At 42.7% G+C, this 19,583-nt stretch overlaps 1 protein-coding gene across 1 annotated transcript; it reads right to left on the reverse strand.

The window, feature by feature from the left end:
• Positions 1-1,111: 1,111 nt before the first annotated feature.
• Positions 1,112-6,843, reverse strand: LOC102909324 (CD209 antigen-like protein C). Its single transcript, XM_076560554.1, has 6 exons — positions 6,685-6,843; positions 6,213-6,302; positions 5,821-5,892; positions 5,012-5,163; positions 3,678-3,787; positions 1,112-1,859 (listed from the first exon to the last, which is right to left on the reverse strand). The coding sequence occupies exons 1-6, from the start codon at positions 6,734-6,736 to the stop codon at positions 1,712-1,714; spliced, it is 624 nt and encodes a 207-aa protein (XP_076416669.1). The 5' UTR covers positions 6,737-6,843; the 3' UTR covers positions 1,112-1,711.
• Between the last annotated feature and the right edge of the window lie 12,740 nt (positions 6,844-19,583).

Consider the following 19,583-nt stretch of genomic DNA (forward strand, 5'->3'; position numbering starts at 1 on the left):
TGACAGCAACTTATAGACTAATAGAAATGAATTCATTTAAGATAGAAGAACTAGATAACAAGAAGCCTGCCATGACCATACAGATTGTAAATAATGTAAGTCTCTGTGTGTTTACTTGGTTGGGTCTGAACAGCTGTGGGACTGGCGGGTGAGAGAGATTTGTCCTGACTGTGGGCCAGGCAGGACCAGAAAAATTCTAGCTACACACTCCCTACCCTCCAGCGAATCTCACCCATGCCCACATCTGTTTATTTGGGTTGTGACCTACTGAATTTATCCAGGGTCATGTGTGTGACCTGGAGCTGGTGCTCTTCACTGGAAACTGGTGGGCTCAGCAGTGAGTACCCAACCAGGGACAATGACTTTCCTCTCTCAGAACCTCTTCACAGCTGTTCCAAGGTCATGGATTGGGCCCTGTTGGCACCTGCCCATGACGAAACTGATAGGGCAAGTCTTGCATGGGTCCAGTGCAGGCAACTGCTGTTGTGAGTTAGTGATTGCAATAGTTGTGTGGATTCTAGAGAATGGCATTTGGCAGCCCTTGACTCCACTTTCTGTCTCTTACATGCTCTCTGTACCCTCTCCCAGAATGTTGCCTGGGCCTTTGAAGGGGATGTCTATATGTCTTCTTTAGTGCTGAGGCCACAACTCTCACTCATTCTCAGCATCTTGGACAGCCACACACCTCTGAATTCACTTTCTTAATGACCCTCCCTCCACCCAGTCTCTTCCTGGACATTGCCTATGAGAAGCTTGTAAGTGGCTGCCAAGTTTAACTTTCTGAAAAGTAAAATATCTGTTTAAACAAAACTAAACTGGGTCATAGGTCAGGATAAACTTTAACACTCCAGGTAGGAGGATAAAGGAGACATATGCTGTAGATAAGAATGGTTCTCTCAGGAGATAGCCTTATTCTTTCTTCTCCTAATAAAGACATTAGCATACTTGGGTTTCCCAAGATGAACCTTAGATGGTGATAGCCATGCCTGTTCCAGGAAGCCAGATGCTCAATACACCTGATTCCTTTGTGCTGACTCTCATGTCTTAAGTGTTGGATCTGACTGACATATTTTTATGTTGCCATGATAAAAAATACCCGGACAGAAAGCAATATAGGGATAGAATGGTTTATTTTGGCTTATTGTTCCAAAGGGATAGAGTTCATCATGGTTTTAGAGACATAGCAACAGGCAGGGAAAGATAAAGCATGGCACTGGGAACAGGAAGTTGGCTGATCAGAATTTCATCCACACAAAAGACACAGAGTAAGAACAGCAGGTGAGGTGAGAATATAAACTCCAAAACCCACCCCTAATGATGTGCTTTCTCTAGCAAGGGTCCATCTGCTGAAGTTCCATCAACTCCTCAAACAGCACCACCTACTGGAGAACAAGTGTTCAAATGGGCAAGCCTCTGGGGGACAATCTCAGTCAAACCAACGCAATGGTGATCAACCCAGAATTTTCTCCAGGAAGAAAGCTGAAAATATGGGTCAGAACCATAGTCTCAACCAAAGAAACCGTAGGCACAGGAGAGGCCAGAGCAGTGTCCCAAGCCCTTGGGGACAAGGTGTGTGGAAAAGTAGAGTCCAGATCTATTGGTGAGATCCCAGTATCCACAGAAAGACAGAAGGAACTGAAATGAATGTACTTAACATTTGACTAAGTGATAAATAGGTTGGACAAATGATGGCCATGGAGGTGGGCAGATTTCACCTAGAGCAGGAAGATGCAGGCTTCTTGCAGATCCAGAATTTCTCTAAGGAACATGAGTTATCCTTCCATCCAGTACTTGAAATTTCTGCACAGTCTTCATCGTAAGTGTTGCTGGGCTCCCCTTTTAACCAATATTTTCTGAAACTGAAAATCCCCAAACATCATGAGGCGCTGTCCCAGCCTCTACTGTCACTATATCTAACTTCTGACACTAGGATGCACTCATGTCCATCGCATGTGCATATTGCAGCCATACCTCACCCAGAACCTGATGGCATGCTTAAATTATTTGTGTGAGAAACCCTTATTCCACTATACAGAATCAAGAGACTTCAAATTGTGAAACTGATGCAGTTTTATCTTAGGTTTTGCAGAATCATGTGTCAGCTGGACAAAGGACAAAAAAATCTCCCATGTAGATTTGATGCAAAGCAATTTCTTTCTTTCTTTTTTAATATTCCTTACTGTATTTTTCTGTCCCCCTTTATTCCTCAATGGCTAAGTTCTTCAGCAGGGAACAATCTTCCCAGCATCTAAAATAGCCTCCTTCTCAAATTCCCCATTCTGTTGAGTCAGGACACACACCTTGTCTAACAAATACCCTGGGACCTGAGAGTCCCTCCCCACCCTCCCTGTCACATGGACTCAGTCACATAGCAGCTTCCTGTCACTCTCTAACCCTAATCTAAACTGAGACTCCTGACAAGCAAGTGCCAGCTGGGGAATCTGGGGCCCAGTGTTTCCTGCTTATCTGTGATTTGTGGATGATCTCTATCATGCCTCATACTGAAAATGGAACATTATGACATCTCAGAGCCCACTGACATCCCGAACCAGCCTGGTTTATAATCTCCCATGTTTCTTTCCATGGACAAGAGAACGGCCTTGGCCTCCTTCCTTCCACCTGTTTCTTTTCATGTTCTCATGGTATGTGGCAGTTCCTTTGTAGCTCACATGACATCATAGATCTTTAAGTATAACAAGCTGTATGTTTGTTTGTTCATTTTTTTGTTTGTTTTGAGACAGCGTTTCTCTGTGTTGCTTTGTAGGCTGTCCTGGAACTCTCTCTATATACCAGGCTGGCCTTGATCTCACAGATCTGCCTGCCTCTGCCTCCTGAGTGCAGGAATTAAAGGTGTGAGCCACCACATCAGGATGCACTCTGTATTTTGAAACATGGTCCCTTGCTGAGCCTGAGGTCACTGATTGCCAGTTCTGGTGAGCTAGTCAGTGACTCCTGGTTTTTGTCTGTCTCTGTTCTCAGTGCTAGAATGACAGATGCTTGCTATCACCTTGATTTTTGTGGGTGCTGGGAATCTACACCCAGGCCCTCATGCTTGCATGTCAGGCACTTACTGAATGAGCCAGCTCACCAGCTTCCACCTCATATTATTACAGAAAGGGTCTCTATCTGAGCCTGAAGTTCACAATGAGACTGAACTAGCTGCCCCATAGGCTCTAGGAACTGCTCTGTCTTTGCCTCCCCAGCAGTTGTACTACAGGTACATGTCACCACACCATTTTTTAAATGTGGATGTTGGAGATCTGAACTCAGATTTTCATAATTGTGTGGTGAACACTTTTTCCAGAGTCTCTTGATAGAATCTCCTTCACTTCCTGCCTCATGACCAGCCCTCATCATTCTCAAGTAACCCTGTTGGTATAGAAAGTTCTGGGGAGAAAACTCAGCTTCTCGTTCTTGCAAAGCCGACACTTTATTGGCTGAGGTTTCTCCCTCCCCAATTATTTAACACACTCTACTTAAACAATCCAAACAAGTTGCAAACTGCTCCTGCCCACTCTGATTATGGAATATAAAGGACTACCAACATGGGTATGAAGACCCTCCCCTATCGACTCAATGAATATCATGGACATTTAAGCCTAAGGACTTGGAGGACAGCTGAGGTCAGTTTCACAGCCCCACCCACTCTCCGTGAGGCTCCATGCTCCCAGGGCTACCTGTCTTTCATAGGTGAGTTGTCTACCCACTGCCATGAGCCTTCCTCTTTCAGGTCAGAGAGACCCAGCCAGGCAGATCCTTTATCCTTAGAAATCACACTCAGGAATGTCTGTAAACAAAGGAGAGAAGTCAGGAGGTTTCTACTTCATTCCTGTGTTCCACCTGTGTCTCCCCAGGGGCATTGACTCCCACCTGAGAGAAGCCCCTGACACGTGCTCTGGAGCCTGAGTCCCTCCCACACCTGTATCTTACGGCCTAATGAAGTCTGACTTACAGTTTTTCCACAGCAGGAGTCTGCACACATGTTCCTGAAAGCATTGCCAGTATCTGTGATGAATGAGCACACCCACACAAACTCGCCCATAAGGTTTAATGTGATCAGGATGGCTAGCAGTGTGCAGCAACTTTTAGCTCTGTGTCGAGTGATGCGCCATGTGTACACAATTGCATAATTTACACTGACAAAAAGTATACACTTGAATATTTTCCCACCAAGGGAACAATTTCCTGTCTCCTGGCCAGCTGGGACAATGTGATAGTTTTAACTGACAGGACAGAGATCCACGTAGGAGATAGGCTCCCGACACACCTGTCAGGTATTATGTAGATAAACTGAAGTGGGAAGGCTCATTTTAACTATTCACAGAACCATTCCCTGATGGAGGGTCCTGGGCTGGGGAAATGGGGAAAGTGAGCTGAGCACCAGTGGTCATCACTCTGCATCTTGACTTGTGGATACTATGTGGTTGACTCCCTCAAGCTCCTGTGGATGTGACTCTCCAGCCATGACAGACTGTAACACAGAACTGTAAGCCAAGATATCCATCTTTCCTTAAGTTGCTTCTAAAAAGTTTTATTTTATTTTTTGTATTATGTGTGTGTGTCCATGTGTGGGTAGGTGCACATGTGGGTGCAGATGTCCACCGAGGCCAGAACAAGGCATCGGATCCCTTGGAGCTGGAGTTACAGGTGGTCATGGATGGCCCACGTGGGTCCTCGAAACTGAACTAGGGTCCTCATAGGAGCAGCGAGTACTCTTAAGCACTGGGCAATCCCTCCAGCCCCCTTAAATTGCTTTTTATCAGGGTATGAGGACAGCAGTAGTAAGAGAAGCTATGACTGATGACTTATACTATAGGTTTTCTGATGCATTCAAGTGTGTTCAGACTCGATGTGTCCACTCAGAGGGTGCCAGGGACCCTCAGTCCCACCTCTTCTCTCCCTTCCCAAGTGCAGTAAGCAGACCCTAACCAGAAGCACTTTCTGGCCAGCCATGACTTCCACACTCAATCAACATTGGCCTGTCCCAGGGTGAGGAAGCCATCAAGCGTACCTGTTCTTCATCACTCTCAATGATGAGTAGTTGGGCCTCCACTTCCAGGCAGGCAGTGATGGAATCATTCCAGTTACGCTGGGACTTGGAGAAGAAGTAACACTTTCCATGGAAGAATGTCCACTCCCAGGGGCAAGGACGGCAAATGCTGTCTATTGGGGGAGGGTAGATCAGGAGGGACCCACACTTGGATGCCCATGATCCTGCATTTGCTCCAGCCTTCCAGAGTCAGGGCCCTCCCTCACTTGACACTGCATCCTGGGGGAAGTAGGAACTTAAGAGATTGAAACAGAGCCCAGAAGACTATACTGACTACTGTGCCCATGACCAACGTGAACACTGAGTACATACTGCATACACAGTGCTGGAAACATTGAGTGCTGCTGATGTGTATGACCTCTGTGTGAACTGACTGCCTACTATGTGTGTCACCCCTGAGACCACAAAACCACTCCCTGGCTGTTGCCCTGTGTTCCTACTAATTAATTTGTTTGCCTATTGTGTGCACATGCATGTGTGGGTGTAAAGGTGTATAAGTGCACTAAGATGGCTGGCCAGTGAGTCTGAGGGAATCCGCCTCCATTTCCCCAGTACCGGAGGTAGAAACATACATCCCCATGCCTTTTTATTTAAAAATATAGCTTCTGTGGCTCAAACTCAGATTCTGTACAGCAAGCACTTTACCCACTGAGACATCAAGTCCCCACAGAAGTGGAAACTGAGGCCTGGAGAGGGTCAATGCCTCAAACGTAGTGTGTTCCCAAGGAGACCATCTCAGGTCCTTGGAGGCCTGATTTCTGGTCACTTACCCACTCCACCCTTGAGTTGCAGCAGCTGCTGATAGATTTTCTCATATCCTGGGGAGCTGGGGGCCTTGAAACCTGCACCAAAAGAATCCAGAAACTACAATGGTACAAATACTTCTGTGTGTTATGACCTGCACTGGATTGCTGCAGCAGAACACCTTTCATCACGTTTAAAAAGAAGAGAATGACACAAAGATGACCAAACCACAAGAAATGGACCTGGGCCCTTCCCCTACCCGTACCCCCACCTCCTGACACACTTCTGCTCCAGTGTGGGAAGCCCCTGAGGCCTCAGTGTGGCCCACTCTCAACATTTCCCTCTCTTCACTCCCAGATCCCGCTGCCATGGCCAGTGGGCCATACCACAGAGCTGGAAGCGCCTGTTCCCGCCTGACCTTGAACAAGAACAGCGACCAGCAGCCCAGTCAGGAGCAGGACAGACAGGAGATGCAGCACCAGGCTGCCTTGGTTGTGGCTCAGCCACCCTGTGGGAGAGGCAGGTATTTCAAAACAAGGCCGCCAATCACCTCTGCCCCCAGAAAACAGCAGGTCGGGTTCCAGCCTTCACTTTCTGGTGCTCTGGAGGTCAGGGTCTAGTCTCTAGGCCTGAGCCTTTAGATTCCAGGAACCCAGAGAAATGTCTAATTCTCCAGGATCCAAGACTCTTAGAAAATACTTCTTCTTGGCTTCTTGTCTCCACAACTCCACAGCTAATGAACACACACACACACACACACACACACACACACACACACACACACACGCCCGCAGTGTGTATATATGTGTGCACACTTGTGTGACTGTGTGCAGCGGCCAGAAGTGACCACTCTGAGCCCCAAGCTGCCACCCACCCCATCCCTGTGTCACCTAGGAGGCCTGGCTGCTGCTTCTCGCTTGCTTCCATGGAGTCGCTCATCATTGCTGTTGTCCTTCAGTGTCCTTGACTGCTGGCAACATCAGCTTTTATTTTCCACACATCTGCTCCTCACTCTCTGAATCTGAACTCAGAAAGAGAAAAGGAGAAGTGGGGACCAGCACTAGAAGAGGCCAGAGGGAGGTGCTGAGCATCTGACACAGCAGGACTTCCCATGAATCTAGGGGAGGGCTGTGGAGGTGTGTTAGGTCCTTCCTTCATTGCTGCTACCAAATACCTGACGAAAACAACTCAAAGAAACACGGGGTTTCGGTTTGGGTATTGGCTAGCAGTGTGAGGGTGCAGTTCACCCAGTGTGGAAGTGAGAGTGACCACAACCTAGGAAACTGCTCACATTGACACCCTGGGAAGCAGAGAGGGAGAGGAGAAACTGCTCACGTTGACACCCTGGGAAGCAGAGAGGGGGAGGAGAGCCAGTGTGCAGCTCTTTCTCCTCCTCCTGCCGTCCTCTGACCCCAGATCCAGGAACACTAGTGCGGACTCTGCAGCAGCTTTGCTCAGGGAGAAGTTTCCTTCTGGGCTCCTGTGCTGTCTGCAATGTCAACTGAAACTGCAGGGGAGGGCGGGGTCTGCACAGCTCTGGAATCCTGTGCACCAGCACGATCGATTCCACAGGGTGCTGCTGCCGGGTATGAACTTGTCGCCCCCAGACCTGTAAGGGAAACCTCACTGGATTCTGCTGGCCCAGGTGCTGAGACAACTCAAGGACTGAGTATCAGTTCCTGCCCTGAATTCCTGCCCTGACTTCTCTGGGTGACAGATTACAAGGTTTAACATGAAATAAACCCCTTCCTCCCTGAGTTGGTTTTGGTCACTGTGTTTTATCAGCAGCAGAGACCCCAGCGGAGACACTAGGTGACTCTAGCTTGTGCCAACTTGACACAACTAACCAGCATAAGGACTAGGATTTGATTATAGGGAAACAGTGAGTTTGTCTGAGAGGCTCCAGGGCCTGACCCAGTAGATGAAGGTGGCTGTTTCTTCAAGGCTGTTCCAGCAGAAGACAGGATAAACACAGAGTCTTAATGACAAATATTCCTTTCATCATTCCCCTTCCTGGCTGATGTACCCTGTCCTTCTGTTCCTTCTTTTACAAACACTTTGTGACTCTTACTCATTTATTTATTTTTAATGCACTAAACCCAATTAGTGCTTCCTATATGCACACAAGTGTGTGGTCATCCACCAGGGCATGGGCAACCTACAGGGCCCTCACCCAAACAAAAGTGACTCTCCCTCCATCAGTGGCCATCAGCTGCCAACAGCTCCTCAGCTAGTGGTAGGGCCCAGGGAGAGCCTTTTCTCTCCTTGGTAGAGTTTTTAACTGGTTTGATCTTGCATCTGCCTCAGGCAGGTGAGCACAGTCACTGTGACCTCAGGAGTGCAGCAGCCATGTTGTGTCCTGAGGATATTTCACACAATTCCTCCCCATGCCTGGGCTCTTACACTCTTTGTTAGCACTCCAGGCAAAAACCTAGGCAGCTCCCAGATCTTAGGGCTGTAAGTCACATAATCTATGCGCATTCGCTGCCTGGCTGCATAAACCTCTACACATGCACTAGAACCCCCTTTAAAGGCAGGCTCCACCCATTCCTTATGTTTTTCCCACTATTCCTGGGAGAGGCCAGCAGGCAAGGGAGTCATACACCTCAACCAATCATTTGCTCCCTCTCCCCTCCTCTCCCCTCCCTCTCTCTCCCTTCTCTTCCATTGCCCTCCCTTGCACATCTCCCAATCATTCCCTCTCCCTTCTCTGCTCCTCTCTCAACTCTTGTCTCCCCTTAATCAACCCTCCACGTGAGCCCTGCCACATGGTGTGTCTGTCTGCTCCTGCCTCCATTTTTAAGTCTTCCCTCCCCTCTTCTGAGTGTTTTAAGAATCTTGGCAGAGGAGAGGGGGGCAGGTTCACCTGGCTGTCTCATACATGGAAGGCATTTCTCTTTTTTAGTTTCTTTTCCTGTTGCTGCTGTAAGTATTCTGACAGAAGCAGATGAAAAAATGTTTGCCTCCATCTTGTCAGGAAAGTCACAGTGGCCAGTTGTAAAGACAGCTGGCCACCTCGCACCCATAGTCCAGAAGCAGAGAGGAATGGATTCCTGCATGCACGTCTGTGCTCAGCTCCCTTCCTGAACTCTTATGCACTCCAGGTCCCCCTACCTAGAGAATGGTGTCTCCCACTGTGGGCTGGGTCTACCCACCTCAATAGAGGTGATTAAGAGAACCCCCCACAGATTTACACACAGACTCATCTGATCTTGACAGTCTTTCATGGAGACTCTTCCTATGTAATTCCAGGCTGGATCAAGTGGACCATTAAAACTGAGCTTCATAGTCCTCAGTGCATGACAGTGCAGAAGGGGGCCCTTGAGAAGTGATGATCATGAGAGTTTTAACTTCCTCAACAGGTTCATCCACTGTTGTGCTCACACTTGAATGTATTATTTGGAAGTTAGACCTGTTTGGAGGAAGTAGGTCACTGCCAATAGTCATGGGTTTTCGATCTCTCTCTCCCCTCTTTCTCTTTCTCTCATTGTTAGTAAAAGGACATGGAAGAAGGAAATTCCTTCCTTCTTCCCCTGTTTTTTCCTCAGTTGGCCTTGACTCTTGCTGGCAGGTTCAGCTACTCTGTTGCTGCTTCTGTTGACTCCTTTGCTGAACCATCTTTTTCAGTTTTCCAAAGAGAGCTAAAAACCAGTGACTTTCCAGGGATCATTCAGGCCTTTGGTGCCAGGCAGGGACAGGTGAGACGCCCAGCCTCATAAACTGAGTAACTACTGGGTTGAAGCTCTCTTTAATGTGCAATGGCCATAGTTGGACTGCCCATGCCCTACCATGTAAGCCAATCTAAGAAATCATTCTGTTGCTTTGATCCTCTAGAGAGAACTGACTACACATTCTCCACTCTGGCTCTGTGAGGGCATCAGCATGCTCTCTGCCATGATGTTCTGCTTCACCAGAGCCCAGAAGCAGCAGACCTGAGTCATCAAGGACTGAACATCTGGAAAGCAAATGTACTTATTTTCTTTAAGTTGACTTTTGAAGGTAATCTGTCACAGCAACAGAAGGCTGGGTGACACCCAGGACAGTAATTCCTTCCCATCTCTTCAGAATGATATCTTCTTGGGTAAATATGTCCTTCCTTCCAATTCTTCATCTTTTGAGGATTAGTGTTTGAGCAGCTGACCTGTGGATTTGAGTCTGAAAACACCTCCGTTGTTATGTAGAAGTACATAATCTGGTTTCCTTCCACACAATGACCTCTTTTCTTTTTGTTTTTGAGTTGGGGTTGGAAAAACTTGAGACCCTGAGAACTCTTAAGGTTAGAATTCTCATTTTCTTCTTGTGGAATTCTAGCAGTACTGGATGGTCAGCCTTTTCTGTGATATACTACTTACAAGTATTTTCTCAAGGCTTACTCTTGATCATTTAGAAGTATGTTGTTTAGGGGTTGGTAGGATGGCTCAGCAAATGTTCTAGTTAGCTTTCATGTTGATGAGATAGACAATGACCAAAGCTGCTGGGGGAGGGAGGTTTATTCCCTCATTCTGGTTGGTCTATCATCAAGGGAAGCCAAGGCAGGAACTCAAGTCAAGAGCTTGAAGCATGGAAGAGCACTGCTATTGCCTTGCTTAATGGCTCATGCTCAGCTTGCTTTTTTTTTGTTATTCATTTTACACAGCAACCCCAGATTCTCCCTCATCCCTCTGCCCATTCTCTCCCCTCCCCCCATTGGATTTGGAGCCACACCCACATGACCACGCATGCACTGGCAAGATGGTTAGTCATTTCCAGGGTTATAAGTCCCATGTAATCCATGCACTGCATGGTCATGTAATTTGCACAGAGCATGATCACATAATCCATGCTCATGCATGTCATAGCTATGTAAGCCCAAATGCGCATGCACGGGTAGTCCATAAAAGGTGGATCTCATGTATCTCCCTCTCCTCTGCACATATCTTCCAAATAGGCCTAAAGATACCTTTTTCTGTCTCTCCCTTCTAATAAACTCTTATAGTGACTTTTGTTGTGTCTTGTGACTTTTTCTTGCGGGGTAAACAGTGCTGCATAAAACTAACACTCCCCTCACCCCTCATCCTCTCCTCCAACAGAATAAGTTCTCCCATGGGGGTACAGCTAAGCGTGGTACATTCAGATGAGGCAGGACCAAGCCCCTCCCTGTTTTATTATGTGTGAGAACGGTGTCTGACCATAGGTAATGGGATCCAGAAAGCCGGATCACGCACCAGGGATAGATCCTGGTCACAGTGCCAGGGGCACCTCAAACAGACATAGCTACACAACTATCTCCCATATGCAGAGAGTTGAGACTGGTCCCATGCAGTTTCCACTGCTGTCTGAGTAAAGTTCCTAAGTTCCTTGGCTTGGTTCAGTTGTCTTTGTGGATATCCCATCATGATATTGACCCCCCACACACTTGCTCATATAATCCCTCTTTCCTCTCTTCGACTAGACTCTAGGAGCTCAGCCTGGTGCATGGCTGTGGATCTCTGCATCTGCTTCAATCAGTTACTAGATGAGGGTTCTATGATGACAGAGTATTCACCAAACTGATTACCAAGGTAGGCCAGTTCAGGCACCCTGACCACTGTTGCTAGTAGTCTAATCTGGGGTCATCTTTGGATGTTCCTGGGAATTTCCTTACCTCCAGGTTTCTCCCTTACCCCATAATATCTCCCTTTATCAAATATATCTTTCATTGCTCTCCCACTACATCCCTCCTACAGCTCAACCATCCTGGTCCCTCATAGTCTCATCCCTATCTCCTAGTCTCTATCCCCAGTTTACTCATCAGGATCTCCTCTGTTTTCCCATCCCAAGGTGATCCATGCATCCCTCTTAGGGTCCTCCTCATTTCCTATCTTCTCTGGAGCTGTGGATTGTAGTCTGGTTATCCTTTACTTTATATCTAGTATCCACTTATAAGTGAGTACATGTCATGTTTGTCTTTCTGAGTCAGAGTTACCTCACTCAGGATGATATTTTCTAGTTCCATCCATTTGCCTGCTAATTTCATGATGTCATTGCTTTTTACAACTCAGTAATACTCTATTGTGTACATGTACCACAATTTTTTTCCATTCTTTGATTGAGGGGCATCTAGGTTACTTCCAGGTTCTGGGTATTACAAATAATGCTGCTATGAACATAGTTGAGCATGTGTCCTTGTTGTATGCTTGGGCATCCCTTGGGTATATGCCCAAAAGTGCTACAGCTGGGTCTTGAGGAAGATAGATTCCCAATTTTCTGAGAAACCGCCATACTGATTTCCAAATTGGCTGCACAAGTTTATATTCTGACCAACAGTGGAGGAGTGTTCCCCTTCCTCTGCATCCACTCCAACATAAGCTGTCATCAGTGTTTTTGATCTTAGCCATTCTGGTAGGTGTAAGATGGTATTTCCCCTTTTTCTATTGTTTCTGAGAGAAATATTAGAAGACATTATTTTGAGTGGTTACCAGCCATCCATATTATACAAGAACAGGGCACAATAACTGATGATCTCCCAAAGACACCAACAGCTCTACCTTTAAAATGGTTAACAGACAAGCCTGTATGGGTTCAGCAATGGCCTTTAACAACAGAGAAACTCCAGGCTTTAGAAGAGCTGGTAGAAGAACAGTTAAATGCTCAGCATATTGAAGAATCAACCAGCCCTTGGAATTCTCCTGTATTTGTTATTAAAAAGAAATCTGGTAAATGGAGAATGGTAACAGACCTTAGAGCAATTAACAAAGTAATTCAGCCAATGGGCTCTCTACAATCTGGGATGCCTTTGCCTACTCTGTTACCAAAAGGATGGCCTCTCATAGTTATTGATTTTTTTTAAAAGACTGTTTCTTTTCAATACCCTTACAAGAAAAAGACAGAGAAAGATTTGCTTTTACAGTGCCTACTTATAATAATTCTCAAATGGTTAAAAGATTTCAATGGAGGGTCCTCCCACAGGGAATGTTGAATAGCCCAACTCTGTGCCAATATTTTGTACAACAGCCATTGGAAGTGATACGTAAAAAATTTCCTAAATCTATAATTTATCATTATATGGATGACATTTTACTAGCTGAATCAAATACAGATACTTTAGAAAGAATGTTTGAAGAAGTAAAGAAAATTTTGCCTTGCTGGGAATTACAAATTGCTCCTGAAAAGATACAAAGAGGAGATTCTATTAATTATTTAGGATATAAAATAGAGCTACAAAAAATTAGACCCCAAAAAGTGCAAATTAGGAGAAATAGACTACAGACTCTTAATGACTTTCAAAGATTATTTGGAGATATTTCTCATCTATGAACTATTGTTGGGGTAAAAAATGATGAACTGAATAATTTGTTCAAAACCTTAGAAGGTGACAAGGACTTAAATAGTTCAAGAGAATTATCACCTGAAGCTGAGAAAGAATTGGCCTTGGTAGAAAAGAAAGTACATGAAGGGCACATGGATCATATTGATCCAAAGCTGGATTGCATTTTGGTTATTTTACCTTCTAGGCATTCTCCTACAGGAATATTAATGCAGAGGGAAGATATTATATTGGAATTGATATTTTTACCAAATAAACCAAATAAAAAATTAAAAACTTATGGGGAAGAAATCTCTGACTTGATTTCGAAAGGAAAATTGAGACTTTGTCAATTAGCAGGAATAGACCCAGCAGAAATTGTCGTACCTTTAACTAAGGAGGACATTGAAAAATTATGGACAGAAAGTGAACCTTGGCAAAGAGCTTGCAGTAATTTTTTGGGAGAAATTAACAGCAAATATCCTAAAAGCAGTAGAATTGGTCTTATAAAGAGAGCTGATTGGATCTTGCCTCGAATTGTATGGGAACAACCCATATCTGGAGTTCATTCATTTTATACAGATGCAAACAAACAAGGAAAGGCAGGTTACAAATCAGAAAATTTAAGTAAAGTGGTTCAAAGTCCTTATAATTCAGTTCAAAAATCAGAATTGTATGCTATTCTGTTGGTATTAATGGGTTTTTCAGAACCTCTCAACATAGTAACTGACTCTCAGTATGCTGAAAGAGTAGTATTACATATTGAGACTGCAGAATTTATCCCTGATGCTTCAGAATTAACTTCACTATTTATTCAATTACAAGATACAATCAGGAAAAGGAGTCATCCTTTATATATAACTCACATTTGATCCCATACTGGCCTGCCAAGCCCTCTAGCATAAGGCAATGATGAGATTGATAAATTATTGATAGGAAATGTGCTGGAGGCCTCAGAATTTCATAAAAGACATCATGTCAATAGTAAAGGTTTAAAAAAAGGATTTTTCCATAACATGCAACAAGCCAAAGAAATAGTAAAGAAATGTCCTACTTGTTCCTTCTACAATCAAACGCCATCATCAGCAGGATGTAACCCAAAGGGTACTCAGAGGAATGAAATCTGGCAGATGGACATGTTTCACTTTGCAGAATTTGGGAAACTGAAATATGTACACCATAACATCGATACTTATTCAGGATTTCAATGGGCAACTGCTTTGAGTTCTGAAAAAGCTGATTCTGTAATCGATCATTTGCTAGAAGTTATGGCCATCATGGGTATACCTGCACAAATTAAAACTGACAATGCTCCATCATATGTCTCTGTTAAAATGAAACAGTTTTTTGCTTATTACAATATAAAGCATATTACAGGCATACCACATAATCCTACAGGTCAAGCAGTTATAGAAAGATCAAACAGAACTCTAAAGGATATGCTAAATAAACAGAAAGGGGTAACAAAAACCCCCAGACATAGACTACATAATGCTCTATTAACTTTGAGTTTTTTCAATGCCAATGAGGAAGGAACAACAGCTGCAGAGAGACATTGGATAATAGAAAAAACTACAGAATCAAATCAGCCTATATACTTTAAGGATGTGCTGACCTCAGAATGGAAACCAGGATATGTGTTACATTGGGGATGAGGTTTTGCTTTTGTTTCGACAGGAGAAGATAAGCTGTGGGTACCATCAAAATTGATAAAGGTTCGATTTGAACAAGAGAGACCTCTTAATTAGAGGAGGTGATGGTTCATCAACCAGCACGAACATCCAATTGAAATTAACTTATATCAGTAACACATGCGTTTTCATTTAATGAGATAATAACTTGCCAAAAAGGAACCTCCCCAAAATTCATCTTGGGGAAAGGTTTTTGTTTTTGTCTTTTAGGAGAATGAAGGTTAAAGAATCTGGAGAACACAGGACAAATGAGACAACTGAAGAAAAGGGACAAATCATCTATCCCAGGAAACAGAGTGAAGTGGTGTATGGGTATATATCACCTAAAAAATTTTATAAGTCTTCCTAAATGTTTGTTTCTGCTCTTCTCTAATGAAATTTAACACTATTGGTCTTCTTGTAGTCCCAGTTCAATTAAAATTTAAAGCTGACTTTGGAATTGGAGAATGGCTCTCTCCTTCTTTAAACTCAAGCATGTTGTTAAAAGGAAAATGCAAACTCCCTGTATCATGCCAGAAGAAAAGAGCCATCTTCTGCTATAGGACAGGAGAAAAACCAAATTAATTAAGGTACTATTCTATTACTAATCTCAACTCTTTGATTCTATTCTGATTCTTTAAACTTTTCTTAAAGTATGAATTTTATATCAAATATACAAGATAAATATATATATATACATTTTAGACTTTGTTAAGATATGAATGGTCATATAGAGTACTAACTAATTCTAGAAAGAAAAAAGGCTTCAATTAGCTGCATATATATGTTTTTGTGTTCGAGTCTCTTATCAGTTTTCTGCAGGAAATCACGGCCAGGCCTAACATCAACTGAAGTCTCCAGGAAGAAGATGGGGCCCCACAACAACAGTTCCACGTGGACAATAATAATATCATTAAGCTGACAAACATTATCTACAGATCAGCTTTGAACTACAAAGTGCTCAGAGCAATTTTGAGAGGGCTAGCTGAGATGATCCAGTCTCAAAGACTACTTGAATAAGAACTTGAGATAAACCGTGAACTTTGGCATTATACGCAGACTGGATAATGGAGGATATAGTTGCCTTTCCTAGATTTTGACAATTAACCTAAAATTTTTCTTTCAGGATAAAGAAAACTTCGCCCATACCCAGCAGGAAGCAATTTTAAGAATACGATGCCCACATTCCAAAAGAGGTGGTGTGGGGCTGGTGGTTTTTTGGTCTTTTAAATGGGTTTTGGGTCTGGGATAATTTTCATTGTTTAGGGGGGTTGGTTACAAGTTGTTGTCAAGGGTTAGGAAAAGGGCTAAGCAAAGGAGATTAGATTTTAGGTTCTTGTTAAAAAAGAAAAGAAAAAGACAATTACTAGTTTTAAATACTTTACATTGGATTGGATTGTTTTATATTGTATACAAATTATATATATTGAAATTATATATATTGATATCATTAGAAAATGATATATGTATATTTCTAATTGTACTTATATAATTCATTTAACAATATAATGCAATTTTCTGATCCTCGAATGTTATTATTCCCAACTATTAGAATAAAAATAAATGAAAGTTCACAGTTAGACATTACAATAGAACTTGTAGTCATATTAGATATGTTTTCAAGATTAAGCAGATATATTTTAGATAGACAGGTCATCTTGAAACACTTCAGAGATCTACAGAATATGGCATTTAAAATGTTTTAATAACTTAGAGATTTTTTCTTTTTGTTATGACTATGAGACATGTCAGCTCCTGGCAGTACCAATCTACTTCAGAGAAAATATGGGCATTGAAGAAACTGTGTATGGAGTTAACTTTCATTGTGGCAAAAGTTAGCCACTGGACAACAAAATATCCTCGAATCAACTGCTGACAAACAGGACAGACAGGACACAAAACAAAGGACTACTGATTCTTGCCAAAACAAGTGTGGTTATGGCTTTATCAAAAGGCATCTTATGAGGCCAGGACAATATGGCACCATCCCTGAAGTGGCCTTCACAGTCCGGAAAAGGTACAGTGCCCTTTTCTTTGAAGGCAGCTGAACAGGCAGTGGGCCGATGGTTTCTGATGTGAAATGGAACAGCAGCTGAAACAGTTATTCTTGAAGAGTAACTAAGCTCACGCCTCTCAATTGTAGAATGGCATTTAATAGAGGGATGTGGAGAAGAACGGGATGCTGAGATGAAGCCACATATACACAGCCAAGAAGAATGGACAGCTGAATTTAAAAAACATCAACAATTTCCAGAATTTAAAATCCTGAATCATGACAGGACACTAGTGGAATTCAGGTGTTCCTGGTACATGGACTGCTCTCACCCAATGTGAGGTCGAACTATTGACCTCGTGTACATCCTACTTCACAAATGAGTCTGTTAGTTACGCTAAGCCTATAGGCTGAAGATGATGGCCCAACACTGCGGAGAAACCTCAGGTGACTGTTTAGACAGCTGACTGTTTCTGTCAACTCACAATTATTTTGGAAGCTGCTTGCATGCACTTCCTGTTTTTATTTTTTATTAGTAATATTATTTTCCTTCTTGGATCTCTGAGGGAGTTGAAGATTAGTTAGTTATAGTTGAAGATTAATTAGGATAGAAAGTGAATTAGATACATTTAAACTTACCAAAATAGGATAGATAATGGAATTATTTCCTCTGAATTTGTCAAATATAAATGGACTAGACATTGTTTAGGTATTTATTACTTGTATTTATGGTATATAGTTATTGTACTTTTGCATATAGTTTTTCTTATGTTAGTTATAACCTTTTCCTTTTTTTTTATTAAAATAGAAAAGGGGAGATAAAGTGATATTTTATTTTTACTAAAATGTGATTTGTATGTTAATAAATAAAGTTGCCCAGGGGTCAGAGCTATTAGAGCCATAGCAAAAGCTGGGCAGTGGTGGTGCACGCCTTTAATCCCAGCACTTGGTAGGCAGAGATATGTAGATCTTTGTGTGTTCAAGGATACAGCCAGCATTGGAGACACACACCTTTAATCTCAATACCAACCATAGAAGACCTGGAGGTCTGTACAGACAGGCAGTGATGAGGCAGTCATGTGGTTGGGTTTACAACCCATGAGAAGGCAGAACATAAAGTCTATATAAAGACAAAAACACACGAAGTAGGTCTCTTGGCTGAAGAGGCTAGCTGCAGCAGACTGGTAAGGCTTTTAGCTCTGATCTCTTGGCTTTCTTCTTTGCATTGGTTCTGTGTTTCTTATTTAATAAGACATTTGGTTACATCTACAGGTATGTTCCCCTTGCTCCGCATCCACTCCAACATAAGCTATCATCAGTGTTTTTGAACTTAGCCATTCTGACAGGTGTAATATTGTATCTCAGAGTCATCTTGATTTGCATTTCTCTGATGACTAAGGATGTTGAGCAATTCCTTAAATATCTTTCAGCCATTGAGATTCTTTTGAGAATTCTCTGTTTAGTTCTGTAGCCCATTTTTAAATTGGATTTTTAGGTATGTTGATGTCTAGTTTCTTGAGTCTTTATATATTTTGGAGATCAGCCCTCTGACAGATGTGGGGTTGTGAAGATCTTTTCCCACTGTGTAGGCTGTCATTTTGTCTTATTGACCATGTCCTTTGCCTTATAGAAGCTTCTCAGTTTCAGGAGGTCCCATTCATTAATTGTTGCTGTAAGTGTTTGTGCTACTGGTGTTATATTTAGGAAGTGTTTTCCTGTGCCAGTGCTTTCTAGGCTACTTCCTACTTTCTCCTCTATCAGGTTCAGTGTAGTTGGATTTTTGTTTAGGTCTTTTATCCACTAAGATTTGATTTTGGACATGGTGATAGATATGGATCTATTTGCAATCTTGATATGTTGACATCCAGTTATGCCAGCACCATTTGTTGAAGATGCTTTCTTTTTTTCAATTTGGCTTACTTGTCAAAAATCAGGTGTTCATAGGTGTGTGGATTAATGTCAGGATCTTCATTTGATTCCATTGGTTCATATGTTGGTTTTTATGCCAATACCAAACTGTTTTTATTACTATAGCTCTATAGTAGAGCTTGAAGTCAGGGATGGTGATGCTTCCAAAATGCCCTTGCTTTATTGTAAGGGATTGTTTTAGATATCCTAGGTTTTCTGTTTTTTCATATGAAGTTGAGTATTGTTCTTTTGAGGTCTATGAAGAATTGTATTGCCATTTGATGGGGATTGCATTGAATTTGTAGATTGCGTGTGGTAAGATGGCCATTTTTATTATGTTGATCCTACCTATCCATGAGCATGAGTGATCTTTCCATTTTCTGATATCTTCTTCACTTTCTTTCTTCAAGGACTTAAAGGTCTTTGACTTGTTTGGTTAGTTACCTCAAGGTATTTTATATTATTTGTGGCCATTGTAAAGGTTGATGTTTCTCTGATTTCTTTCTCAGACCATTTATTATTTGTATATAGGAGGGCTACTGATTTTTTGAGTTGTTTGTATCCTGCCACATTACTGAAGGTATTTATCAGTTGTAGGAGTTCCCTGGTAGAATTTTTGGGGTCACTTATGTATACTATTATAACATCTGCAAATAGCAAAAGTTTGGCCTCTTCCTTTTCAATTTGTATCCCCTTGAAAAGATATGGGGAGAGTGGACAGCCTCTTCTTGTTCCTGATTTTAGTGGAACCACTTTAAGTTTCTTTCCATTTAATTTGATGTTGGCTGTCAGCTTGCTGTAAATTGCCTTTATTATGTTTAAGTATGTTCGTTGTATTCCTGATCTCTCCGGGATCTTTATCATGAAGGGGTATTGGATTTTGTCAAAGGCTTTTTCAGCATCTAATGAGATGATCATATGTTTTTTTTCTTTCTGTTTGTTTATGTGATGGAT

Source organism: Peromyscus maniculatus, chromosome 23 (genome assembly GCF_049852395.1).
Source record: "Peromyscus maniculatus bairdii isolate BWxNUB_F1_BW_parent chromosome 23, HU_Pman_BW_mat_3.1, whole genome shotgun sequence".
In the NCBI taxonomy this organism is placed as follows: Eukaryota; Metazoa; Chordata; class Mammalia; order Rodentia; family Cricetidae; genus Peromyscus; species Peromyscus maniculatus.

Bases quoted from the DNA above. Each gene is read 5' to 3' on its own strand.
- LOC102909324 (XM_076560554.1), bottom strand. From the start codon at position 6,736: ATGATGAGCGACTCCATGGAAGCAAGCGAGAAGCAGCAGCCAGGCCTC. The intron at 5,893-6,212 runs GTCAGGCGGGAA...CTTTTGGTGCAG, and splicing joins GGTCGCTGTTCTTGTTCAAG to GTTTCAAGGCCCCCAGCTCC. The intron at 1,860-3,677 runs GTAGCCCTGGGA...GGGGATTTTCAG, and splicing joins AACTCACCTATGAAAGACAG to TTTCAGAAAATATTGGTTAA.